The sequence below is a fragment of the Linepithema humile genome, chromosome 2 (assembly GCF_040581485.1).
Source record: "Linepithema humile isolate Giens D197 chromosome 2, Lhum_UNIL_v1.0, whole genome shotgun sequence".
Classification (NCBI taxonomy): Eukaryota; Metazoa; Arthropoda; class Insecta; order Hymenoptera; family Formicidae; genus Linepithema; species Linepithema humile.
The window spans coordinates 26824985-26837990 of record NC_090129.1 but is presented as its reverse complement, the minus strand read 5'-3'; the positions used below and the strand labels follow the sequence as shown (position 1 = coordinate 26837990).

The 13006-nt window shown below is 34.2% G+C and overlaps 2 protein-coding genes across 13 annotated transcripts in view; one reads left to right on the top strand and one right to left on the bottom strand.

Annotated features, from left to right (window-relative positions):
* The first annotated feature begins 44 nt into the window (after positions 1-44).
* On the top strand, positions 45-5429 carry LOC105667779 (armadillo repeat-containing protein 6 homolog). 3 transcript variants are annotated; one of them, XM_012359790.2, is made up of 6 exons: positions 45-171; positions 425-577; positions 1572-1903; positions 2460-2755; positions 3152-3417; positions 3562-5429. In XM_012359790.2, exons 2-6 carry the CDS (start codon positions 461-463, stop codon positions 3934-3936), a joined length of 1386 nt encoding a protein of 461 aa, XP_012215213.1. In that variant the 5' UTR covers positions 45-171; positions 425-460; the 3' UTR covers positions 3937-5429. The 3 variants fall into 3 exon arrangements, with proteins under 3 accessions (XP_012215213.1, XP_012215212.1, XP_012215211.1); XM_012359789.2 differs by lacking the exon at positions 45-171 and having other exon boundaries at positions 178-577; positions 3562-3954; positions 4855-5429; XM_012359788.2 differs by lacking the exon at positions 45-171 and having other exon boundaries at positions 178-577.
* A 1064-nt stretch (positions 5430-6493) lies between these two features.
* Positions 6494-13006, bottom strand: part of LOC105667866 (thrombospondin type-1 domain-containing protein 4-like) — a 59672-nt gene continuing 53159 nt past the window's right edge. For all 10 annotated transcript variants that reach the window (XM_067348900.1, XM_067348905.1, XM_067348902.1 and 7 more), the window contains 11 exons: positions 12779-12945; positions 12243-12348; positions 12084-12156; positions 11430-11641; positions 10603-10735; positions 10113-10374; positions 9300-9479; positions 8903-9067; positions 8478-8654; positions 8125-8290; positions 6494-7935 (listed from right to left, as the gene is read on the bottom strand). In XM_067348900.1, coding sequence (XP_067205001.1) covers positions 7820-7935; positions 8125-8290; positions 8478-8654; positions 8903-9067; positions 9300-9479; positions 10113-10374; positions 10603-10735; positions 11430-11641; positions 12084-12156; positions 12243-12348; positions 12779-12945 — 1757 coding nt within the window. In that variant the 3' untranslated portion in view covers positions 6494-7819. The remainder of the gene's footprint in view (positions 7936-8124; positions 8291-8477; positions 8655-8902; positions 9068-9299; positions 9480-10112; positions 10375-10602; positions 10736-11429; positions 11642-12083; positions 12157-12242; positions 12349-12778; positions 12946-13006) is intronic.

Here is a 13006-nt window from a genome sequence, read left to right as displayed (position 1 = left end):
TTGCCGACTGGTTGTGCCTCTTTTATTCTACTTGACGTCGTCTTATTGCAAACACATGTCATACGTCATCCGATGATAACATTTGGATGAATTTGTGAACTCAACCACGTTGAAAGATTTGCTCGTCTTTTTATCACGTGAATGAACTAGTGTATCATAAGGTTGCATGAGGTTAGTTTGCGTCGCAATGCCCCAACATGCTCCTACTCGTTCCAATACTCTCCAATCTATAGTATACGTATGTAATACGATAATACCGTTTTTCTCTGCTACTATTGCGTTACGTATACTATAGATTGGAGCGTATTGGACCGAGCAGCGAGCAGGAGCATGTGTAGGGGCATACGACGCGACAAACCTATAGTGTATCATCAGTGTATATACACTCGTCTCGGTGGTACGATTCGTTTGTTTCCTTATATAGTAAATCGAGACATTGTCAGAAAGAAACTGTGTTATCATGAGCAATACGATTACCCAGGAAGATTATGATGCGGAGATTAAGGATTTAATGGAAAGTCTTGACATAACCGAAGAGGAGGCAATCGAAGATGCTATTAAATGCTATGAAATGGAGGTATTAAAAGTCACATTCTTTGTTTACATCGTTTGCTAATCATTGAAAAATATCCTTTCGTTCGCGATCGTGTGACTCATCCGTCAGCACGTCGCTCGGAAATCTCACTTTCAATGTTGGAAATCAAGAGAAAGAGAAAAGGGAAAGATATTCCAAAAAGCATTACAAATTTCAAAAAACTCCCAAACAAAAAAACGACATTTATCGAGTTCAATATAATCTATGATGGTTGAAAAGAAAATATTGTTTCTTACGATTGCATGACAAACATATTGAAAATAAAAATATTTCGAGCAAAAGTTACAATCTAAAATATTGATAAACACGCATTCTTTATGTAAAAATCTGGAAAATTAAAAATTAGAAAATATATATTAAAGATACTACATTGAAGAATCAATTGTTCTATTAATCACACGTGCGGTTTGAGCCATTTGCGAACAAGTTGTGAAACACTTTTGATGCTGTCGTTAGAAATAGGTATAGATGAAATGCAATATATTGAATTGCATACATCAGTAAGATTTTACGTATACAAACACGAGTTAATATTTTACTGACATTTTATTTTATCGTAAGATTAGATGTAAAATTTCGGTAAAGATTTAAATTTTAATAATATTTTTGTAAGTTTTGCGCAAAGTGTTATCTTTGATGATAGTATACTTTGCTGATTCGTATTATTGCTATTAAGAGCAAAATTTTCGAACTTATTTACGAAAAATTCACTTGTACAAAAATAAAACTTGCTACGCGCTCCTTCCGCATTTCTTGACGCTCTTAATTGCGAAGTATTCGGGTCACTATCGCCTATCTCAAGACATCGGCGGCCTCTGTTCTCTGTTGTATCGTATTTATTTTAACGCAATTTTTTCATATTATGAAAAGAAAATAGAAAAGAGATTATCAGAAAATGGGAGAAAATGTTATGCACTCTAATAGCATAATTGCTATTGCAATATAATTAATAACAGACGACATTTATTTCGCGCAGGGAGTAGATCTGAGCAACATAATCACAGATTTAATTCTTGAGGACAAATACAAACAAATAGTGATATGTTTGGAACGACTTACGTGCGCTGTAAACGACAAGAGTTACGAATATGTACCGGAAACGTTGCAAGAATTGCGATCCGAATTGGATAAGGACATTCGACACAGGGTGTTTGCAGGCAAGCGCAAGTGTTATAACATTCTGATAGATCTTCTAAAAGCGTGTGAAAAAAGTCATGGAATATTTATATCCGCACTGGAAACAATTACTTCGTTAATGGCCGGCTATCCGGACTTGTTGGACGACGATGGAATTGCTTTGCAGATAGAGTGAGGATTATTCTCCAAAATCAGTTCTAGATGAAGCAAGAAGATTCGAAACTATGTTTGAGACAGTTTTTTCACGAGTATCTACTGAAATATTATAACATATAGGATGTAAAAAGGTAAAAAAAGGGAGATTACTCCAAGTGTAAAGATCAGAAAGATCAAAATTGTGAAGAGAGAAACTTGTTTCATCAGATGATGGTAGAAAAGTTAGCGTTATTTTTTGTTACCAATTATAAGATTGAAATGTCTAGTATTTCCCCACGAGAATTAACATTTTTGTATAAATTAAATAAAAATATAATATATTTGATTAACTTTATTTCTGCTTTCAGATTTATAACTTCCAAATTCGTAATAATTTAAAGAAAACTCTCTCTCTCTCTCTTTTTCTCTACCCCCCTCTCTCTGATATAAAATGCTCAAGCATAGAAAAAAAATCATAACTGATGACAAAAAAATTAAAATTAGAAAGTGTCTATTTCCATTTTGTGCGAGCGTTTACATCTTCTTTTATCATATTTTATGAAATAACCTTGCCTGAAATTTTATTTGTTAGGATCTTTGAGAAACATCTGGATAGTGCAACGTTACAGTGCCTCATGCGTTGGATACGAGAGTGCTGTATAAAACATGAGCTAAACAGGCAAAAAATCTTTGATACCAACATCTTTAAGAAACTGAAGAAAATATTAGTGCGCGAGGATGTATGTGCGAACGAAGTTAAAGAGGCGTGTTCAGTGATCAGAGCGTTGGTCCTAGACGATGATATCAGACACGAGTACGGCAAGGCCCATGAACACGCAACTATCATGGCGAAGGATGCTCTCGATATCCTCACAGGATTATTGAAAAGTAAATTAATTAGATTTCGAAAATTTTACAATTAAATTAAGTGGTGGAAATAGATACAGCATCGTGACAAATGTATTATAGCATATAATATACAGTTGGTTCTTCCTTTATTTTATTATCACTTTCAAATCTTTTCATCATAAATATCCTTATTAAGAGTAAGAACTTTACTCAATTTTTCGTTACAATTTTTAATATAGTAAAATAACAAATTTTGATTGTGAAAATTCTGTAATAAAAAAACACACATGCTTAAAAATTAAAAATTATCTTATTAAGGCTGAAAAGATGAGAATTAATATGTATCTCTTTCACCGCTTAATATGTCAGAATTGTAAACATCTGAATTATTTTAAACAATTAATTATCTCAACTATCTCACAATTTGGCACACAGGATTTAAGAAGGACAAAAGGATTGTAGGCGATCTAATGATCACATTGGCTGCATTGGTCGTTCGAAATGAGTTCTGCCAAGAAGTAGAGAACGCTGGTGGATTAAAGTTCATTTTGGATATAATGACTGATTATCCAGATTCTGAAAAGTTAAATTGGCAGGCTCTGAAATTGCTCAAAGCGCTCGCTGGCAATGACATCGTGAAATCTCACATTGTAACTTCGGGATGCGCGCCTTTAATTGTATCCGCTATCGGTAGAATGAAGGTAAGTTTATACGTGTAATAAATAAAATAATACCTCCTGCCAGAAAATCATTGTAAAACATTTTTTTCTTTTATATAATGTTTGGCTCAATGAATATAGAGACTTTTAAATACATACGTTAAATTAAAATTTAATATTTAACAGGGATCAGAGAATGTTGTAACTGCAGGATTGGGTTGTATATCTGCATTAACCTTACGAAGCACCTCGAACTCTGGTGTGTTTTATGATTGCGGCGCGGCTCAAGTAATTGTAGACACTATGAAGACTTATCCTAATCATGTAAACATTCTAAAGCAAGCCTCTTGGGCGATTAGAAACATGTCGGTGCGAAACAAATCCGAATCCAAGGAGTTCTTAATATATGGCGCCGAGGAAGTGTTGCGAAATGCGATACATGTGCACGGTTCCAAATTGAAAGATAATGTAAATGCTGCTTTAAGAGATTTGGGCCTGAAGGTAGAGCTACAAGAAAGATGGACAGGAAAGGGCATCAGTTTGAGCAACGAACGTTATTGACAACATTATATCGGCAAAGTATAGTATATCGATTTTATATTTTGCTTTGTCTTCCCCTCTCACTGCTATTAATTATTTGACAAAGCAACTTGACTTGTTTAACAAACTTGATCAATAAAATGTTTGTGAATTTAACATAGCAAAAAGATGAAATATTGGATCATGTAATATTACTAAATGTGGTCTCATTATATGTTACAATACCAGATGATACTTGATAAAATATTAACCTTTTTGTTGATTGCAATTATATTTTTAATTTAGAATTTAAAACATTCCCCAAACCGAAATTAAATCTTAGCGATACTTAATATCTTCTATTCGCGGTAAACTATTACACAGGAATTTTTACATACTATTATGTATATATGAAGTTTATATATATATATGTGTGTATGTACTATACATATCTTTCACATATACTGCCAGAAACTTTCTTACACATAATTATTGCTTTGAAAATGTTTGAAAGAGTGTAATTCATCACACTAAACACACATAAAACTTACGAAAATTATATTGCATTACAGCGATATTTGCGTATCATAAATACTGAAAAGTGCCTAACATTAATAAATCCAAGCACATGATAACATTATGTGATAATAACAATAAAGACGGACCATAAGCGACATATTTCTGTTTTTGACTAGAATTTGTTTCTATGTTTAAAATACGAAATATATAAATTTTAATAAATTTGTTGATATATTCAATATATTGAATTATTTAGTGTATTAAGTCCCTTTTAATATTAAAATAATTGAAAAAATAAAAATAATATAAAAATTTTTTTACTCTTGATTTGAAGTATTTGATAAAATTATACTTTTATTTCGTGATATTTATTATCTATGTGTTTTTGCATTCGTTAAAGAAATATTTGTAAATAGCGATTTTTATCTTTATTTTTAACAGGATTATAAACTCCCAAAATTTCAAATGTCCGAAGAATTAACAAAATATAAAATTGACAACATGACAAAGAAGGATGATATGATTTATTCCTAGTTAGTCTATTATAATAATATCCATCTAATGTGTCATTCGAAAATTGTCTTGAGCAAAGACAGGTGGCTTGTTGACTCGCTTTATTAATATCTAATATCCAAGAGCGGCTTGAACATCATACATGTAGTTACATCTGTAATACATAAGTAAACGTATATTCGTATCAGATTTATTCACGGTTTCACATCCTCTATGTATGTATGCATTGTAAATAGAACTATTCTTCTTTGTTCCCCGATTCACGCGCAGAAAAACTTTCACTTTCGTAAACTCGATTATACGCATATCATCGCAATGGTAATGCAAGAGAAAGCTGCAGAAAATCGAATTGCGCGATTTATCATAATACAAAAACAATGCGTTGTAAAACAATGCATGACGATCATCAGTCATACTTACTAGAGAGTTTTGTGTAATTTTGAATTTTCGCGATTTACTAAATGTATGATTTATTGGAAAATAAAAGAATGATTTTATTCTCACTTCTCTTGGCCATATGTGTTGTTAATTCACTGCGAATTAAATTCCTCAAATATTTCCAATTTCCTGCTCATTCTTTTATACACAGATAGATCTTTTTATATGTGGAAAAACGATGTTAACGCGAATATAAAAAAATCGCATAATACTGCAAATACCAAATAATCGGTAATAATTAGTCAAAGAGAAACGTACTTCACTACTTTAATTACATTAAAAATAAGACTTTTGCAAATGTAATTTATTTTTAAATTTACGGTTAATTAATTAATATCTTACCCAATATATTTTGATCAAATTTTAGTTAGCTTACAATTAACTCTAAATTTTGACCTATATAAAAATTAATCTCTACTATTTTATAATAGTACAAATGCCTTATTTTTAATACGGTTAATAGTAAGTGAAAGGAAATTAAGAAGCTTCTATTGAAGCAATAATTTTGTAAATGTATATCAATCTATTTTTAATAGAATATAATTCCGTCATAATTGATTAGCGATTAATGCGATTAATGTGATTGTCGTGTTCGATTGTATTCGATTAAGAATGTTATTACATTACAAGTATGACATGAAAGTGATTTTACAAAGCGTCACGACGATTTTGTGGTTTTTTCAAATAGAAGCTGATCTATTGTACTGATCATTAATTGGTTGTTGTTATCATTCGTTGTACTTTATTCCTGCAGACTACAATTGTATCACAGTCTTTGACGAGATTATACTCGCGAAAGTCGAGCTACACGTGTAATTAATACACACGTGGCGATAACACAGAGCACATAATTATGGACACTAATGGACGTTTTGTCTCGATAAAGGATCACGATAGTGATTACTATATGCACTTTCATACTTAATGTTAACGTTCTATACAGCAGTGTGCTGCCTGAAATCTCTTTTTCCCATATGTTAATAACAAATATATGTTAGACAAATAGTGCATTAGAAAAATAAAGTATAAATTATAAAATGTACTTACCTGAAATGAGGAAAACAAAAGTAAAGAAATCGATAAATAACTGATAAAATAAAAATGAGAAATAAGCCGAATAAACGAAAGATTCATGTAAATAATTTGTAATTGTTGTAAAAATGAGAAATTAATCAAAGCGCAAAACATGCTGAAAAGATACAGTTCGGTACACAGCATTCGTATAATGTCTGAAATTAGCACGATCAAAGAATTTCGTCATGAATTATATCACAAGAGTAGCACACTTCTCATTTACGCTACATTTTAGTACAATATAATGTGTCCATTGTATATTTTTAGAATAAAATGTGGCAAATTCCTTTAAATGCATGAAATTTTTTTTGTTACAATAAATTAAATCTGCATTTTAAATAAAAAACTTTTCTTAATAGCCACATTTACAGCGCACATTTAAAACTAAATGTCGCTATGTCCAATGTATGTACATTTTATGCACGGACATTAAATGCGATTTTATTCATACTCATCACATTCGGTATATAAAACGTAGATATACATATATATAGTGTTTTTTTTTCTTCATTACTCTTTAGATGTAAGTCTTTAAACTACTACAAAGTTGTCACGCATTCATTCACCTCGAGTGCGACAAACGTGCCGCTCGACAAAAAGCACGCAGAAATAAAAAAAATGTTACACAGGGCGACAGGGCCAAAAATTTGTTTGAATAAGTGCGCATCCGACCCGATAAAATTACGGCTCTGTATCTATCTACATTCAAGATAACACGAGTATCGACTCGTGAATTGCGTGACGCAATATAATGCGCGACATAATGTAAATGTGAACACACGTATGCAAGACGCAACGAAATATATTATACACAAAAGCTTAGCAGTGCGCGATAAACTTTCTCGTATTTACTCTCGGGAAGATCAACTCGAATCAATAAGAATTTATCGTCCTTAATTTAAGGAATTTGTTATTCCTTCTCAAAATGTTTTATTTCACTTATTTATCTGATCTTTATTTCTACCTTATTTTGAGTAATTTTAACATTTCGCTAAAAGTTTACTCGAAAATACGTACCCAAAGAGTTAAAACAAAGAGTTAAAATAAATGTTTCGTTCTATACATTCATTCTGTACATTCAATTCTGGAAAGAAAGAGAATGTGTCCGCTTCGCGAAAATTATGCTGTTCTGTGATCGGCAGAAGAAAGTATACAGTACATATACCTACATAAGAAAATGCGATCCGCACGATTTCTCATCGCATAATATAAATAAAATTACATACATACATGGTTGTCTCTTTGTCTCATGCAGCAGTCTTACGTTTGGCATGATTTGCCCGTTTCAACATAATAACTGTATTTGTATTTCACGATCGCTCGCGCTAACTTTATACTCATGATTGTAGGGTTATAAACGAATGAAAAACTGTTACCTTGGCTACTGGCGACATTGGCAACACGAGTGCTTGTAATATTTGATTCGGCATAAATTATTCTTCACTACTAAAGTGCAATTTGGATACTTGTCTATGCATTCGAACGACTCGTGCACTTCTGAAACATAATATTAAAATATGTTCATCAAGTACACATTAAGTGGAAATATTTCGTTATTATTATTAATGAGATTTATCAATTATTAAAATAAATTTTTTCGAATGAAAACTGTACAAAAGCACATTTTCAAGTTGTGAGATTTGGAAGCTGTGGAATCAAATTTGAAAAGATAGGGCAATAACTTACTTTTCGGCGGTTTATTTGCCACTGGTACCACTTTTTTACACGGTTCCATGTTACATCGTTGTTCCGTGCTTGGTTTACCGATTTCCAAGCAATTGGTGCTACTGACACCCTCGACGATACATCGTACAAGTCGTGTTTGCACTCCAATCCCACATGTTGCAGAACACTAAAAATGAGACATAATGATTCCATCAGATATAGAGTCTAAATGTAAGTTGATAAAATTGAAAAAATAAAAGAAAATTTAGAAATTAAAGTTTTCATAGAAAAGAAATTTGCACAAATAATTAGATATTTTAAAATATTATCTTAATTATTAATCTTTATTATTATCTCTAATTTCGTTATTTTACCATCGACCAATCCGAAGTGAACCATTCCGGCAAACACGTAGACATTCGACAGACTTGTTCAGTCGCTGGTTTGGAATCGCTACAATTTTTCGCAGGTAAGACGATGAAAGTGTCATTCGTTTTAGCTACACAAGCGATATCTCGATGCTGCACGCCAACACCGCACGACACAGAACACTAAAAGCATAAAAAGTTAATATACAGAATTACATTAATATTTTTATAAAATGATATTGTACAAATTACTTTTATATATGTATAAATTACTTTTACGTAACTGGAAACGTGCATCTCCTTAATTAAAGCTATATTTATATAAAGAGAGGAGAGAGGGGGGGGGGGGGGGAATGTCATCTACGGATATCACTTTCGCATTGTCACAAAGCGAGTGTTTTATTTTTTGAGATATCTTGAGAGATACTAACAGAACTCCATGGACTGGCGAACCATTTGGCTAGGTCGCAATTCGTTTCTCGACCAAAGCAATGAGTCTCTGTGTCCGGTCGCTCTTTAGGATTGCAGAATAATTCGCTACCATCGGCACACGCTACTTGTCTGATCTTCACACCGTTTCCACATTCCGTGGAACACTACGGTATAAATATATACATACATATAATACATGCATGCGCGAACGTGTGTGCACATGTACGCGCGTGTGACATACATAAAACTAATGTTAATACTAAAAATTGCTTAATACAGAGATAAATCCGAAAGTCGACGCACGGAGAATTTATAACTTTTTAGTGAAGTCTTTCCAATTTATCTTTATCCAATTTGTTTCAATAGGATAAATCGACGATGTTATGCATTTTCTACCTTTGAAGACCATTCCGAGTACAACCAGGGTGCGTGATGCTCCATTTCCGTCGCCGCATTACAAGCTGTTGTCTCGCACGCCTTTTGGGCTTCCGGTTTGTTGGTTAACGAACAAGATTCTCCGGACGTTATGCAAGTCACTGTTCGATTTCGTGTTCCACGACCGCACGTCGTTGAGCACTGGAAAATACAATTACGTGAAAAATAGAAAACCCTACAGACAGAACATATTGATGAATTGAAATTAATGTTAGCAACGAGGCGAAGAATTCCATTTCATTTTATTCTACTTAATATTTTATACGCTGATTGAATAATAAAAAGCGAAAAAGAGAAACAAAGTTTGTCAAATGTTAGCAATATTGTTAACATTTTGTTTACTAAAAAGTTAATATGTAATCGAAAATTTGTCTTCTTCAATTCATGGCGCTTTATTTTTACGCCCTTGTCTGTGCATTTGAGTTGACAACTTTTGTGCTCGTATTTCTTTTATTCATTTTTTCGAATGCAAATTGTACAATGTAATTATTTCCAGTATCTCCCGGCCCAATAAGCATTATAAATTGCACAAAATATTTTCTGCTTTTGCTCAAAAGTAGATGGTAATTGTTAGCAATGCATTTGATCAAATTGATAAGAAGACCACCGCCACACTACCGCTTTTATGACATTTGATTTCTCACTTTTGATCTCTAATGATCCTTCGACCTCTTGATCTCTCGATCTTTCTAAACCGTTGAAAGAAAAGTAGCTCTAAAAATGACTAAAATGAATAAAGTCATTTGAAACCGTTAACGATAGTTACTGACTCACCGGGCCCCACGTGCCCACGTCCCATCTGGATGAGTCGTGCTGCGAATGCATATGCCTCAATGCCGGACCCACGTTGGAAAGGTTGAGACAAGCTGGCAAGTTGCAAGTTTCCGTCGTATTTAAATCTGGTGGTTGGACGCATGCACCAGCAGCCACGCGCATTGTCAATCTTGCGTTCAACTCTTGGACGCACTCGAGTCTTCGCGTCCTGCTGCCGATTCCACAAGTGACTGAGCATTCGCTCCATGGCTCAGCTCGCCATCTGACAACATTTCTCAAAATATAACTTGTGTCAAACTTGTCTACATAAAAATTGCAGCCTCCATAGATATAGGATAGATACACGTTTCAAGAATTGCAAATATCTCTCTTAGCAATTAGATATATCATAAAAATCGATTCCAAGTGTATTACAAAATTTGGCTATCAAATCCGGCACGATAAAATGAGATAACTATCGAAAAAAAAAGAAATTTATTAAGACAAGTACCTTGCGATACAAGGATGATCGTTGCATCGCAGCGGAGGAGAATGTTTCGGTTTTTCCACGTTCCGACAGCGTTTATCGTTGACGAGTGTCTGATTGCTCTCACGAACACATTTCAAAATCGCCGTTCGCACACCTGCAAGTGAGACTACATCATTGATCTTCCACACGCAAAGACACACGCTCTTGCATCTTTACTCAATTAAGTGTGTGTGTGGGTGGGTGTGCGACGACGCTCAAACCATGTCCGCAACTAGCCAAACGTCTGTTTCAGTCAATTTCAGTTTGGCTTATTTAATTCTAATTATCCGATTCGATTTACACAGAAACGACTTGGAGTAAAGATCTCTTTTATCACTAAACAAAACAGATTTAAAAGCGCTCTCCCAATTAAAGTAGGGAAACATTATTAATTTTTTATCTTCAACAACACATCTAACACGTGTCCAATTATATTGGATAGTAATACGATTGTATTTCGGATCACTTCCCACGCAACGCCTCGTCATCAGTCTAAATGTTTCGTCCACAAGCAATTTTTGTACCAATTGGCCGTTTTTTAATCAGCCCAAAACAACGAGTCAAAACTATGTAGCTTTCTTACACCTATTAAATGTTTAATTATTGTATCCTTTTATCAATCGCGAAAAGTAATCCAGTGCTATGGATAAATAAATTTCTTCCATCAAACACTTACACACGATAAGCTTTACGCTGTAATAGTGAAATTTTCTCAAATTTCGATTACAAAGTTACGATACACACAATACCCTGTGACACGAGAATCGCATAATATATTAATCATACGTGGTTTTTTAATCGCGCTTTACCTCCTCCACATTTCTTCGAGCAGTGAGCGAGACCGACTATCTTCCAAGTGAATTTCCTTCTTCTCTTCTTCCTCGTCGCCTTTGACTTTGGCTGATCACCCGCCATCACCGTGGTTGGCGGATGCTTCATCTCTTCCTTCCGTCCGCCATCGTGCACACGCGGCGGATCGCGATCGCGACGCATCCAAGATAAATCGCTTCGCCGATCCGATCTGGAAGGTAGAGAACAGCGCGTGCTGTACGAACAACCAAGAACAAATCGAGCAGCTTGACTCGAGAAGTACAGAGACGCGCCGCCGCATAGATTGGCGTGGATCGCACAAAGGAAGAAATCCATCGGCGAAATTCGAGTCGAGCGAGCGCTTTGTAAAAGACTCGCTCCGTGATGGATTATAGAAATATTATGACAATCCAAAGAGGTAAAGATGAAAATTAAAGATTGGAAAAACGCGTATCGAAAAACGTACAGAGATGAAATTTAAGATTACCTGAGAATAAGAATCTAATCAACTACAACTGTATGTACTATATGTATTATACGTGCTGTATGTGTGCAATCTTTAATTTCAATGTTTAATAAAGGGAGAGTAGCGTTGAAAATCAACAGTTTTAACGTATCATTTTAAGGGTTTTAGTAAGAATGTATGGATTTACATTCTTGTAACTGGTACTCGCACAGTGACGTGAGTATCTGGACTAGGTATTTCGTTGCCCCGATCATTCGATCCTAACAAAAAGAACAAAACGTTACGAATTTATGGACTGACAACTTTTAATTGTACTCGAAATTGTGATTGGCAATAAAGCAATTACCTGCGACAACCAACGGTGGTGCAATCACTGCTTTACTATCCGGTACTTCCCTCATCGGTAGCATGTATTTGTACAGAACACCTGGATTTAATTCCACGGACAAAATCTACGATAATGTGGCAAGAAATATTAACAACAGGTTAAGATTGAATTCGAATTAAATGCGAATTGTAAATCAAAACTGCCAATATACAATATATTCAAAGATGTATTACACTAGTGAAAACTGCGGTTTAAATGAGAACAAAAGTGAGAGAAGAATAAATAATCCAAATCAATAAAAATAAACAAAATAATGTATACCTAATAATAAATAAATCAAACACTTGCAAATTAATATTATTTCATCTTCGAATTAGCATATTGCCTTACCACGTAAAAAATGAAGCAAACAGAATTGAAGAAATGCAAAGAATGAAGGAGAAAAATTGCAACGCAAATCACAAATCGTAATTAAACAAGAAATCTGTTTCCGACGTTAGTCAGAATGACGACGATCAATGAAAATTCGATCGGAGGTATAACGCAAATAATACCTCCAAGTGTAGAGACTCGTTCAACGGTCCGGTCGCCAAGATGCACTCCATACGGTTTCTATCGCCCCTCTGGTATGTTAATGTCGTACCAGCCGCTTTATAAGTACCACTGGGACTGTACGACCACGGTCCGTTTAGGATGTAACTGCCGTTACTGTCTCTCAACGCTGCGAGTAAATCGATCGTTTGTTAACCAGCATATCAGCATGTTGCGCGGTATCGCGCGAG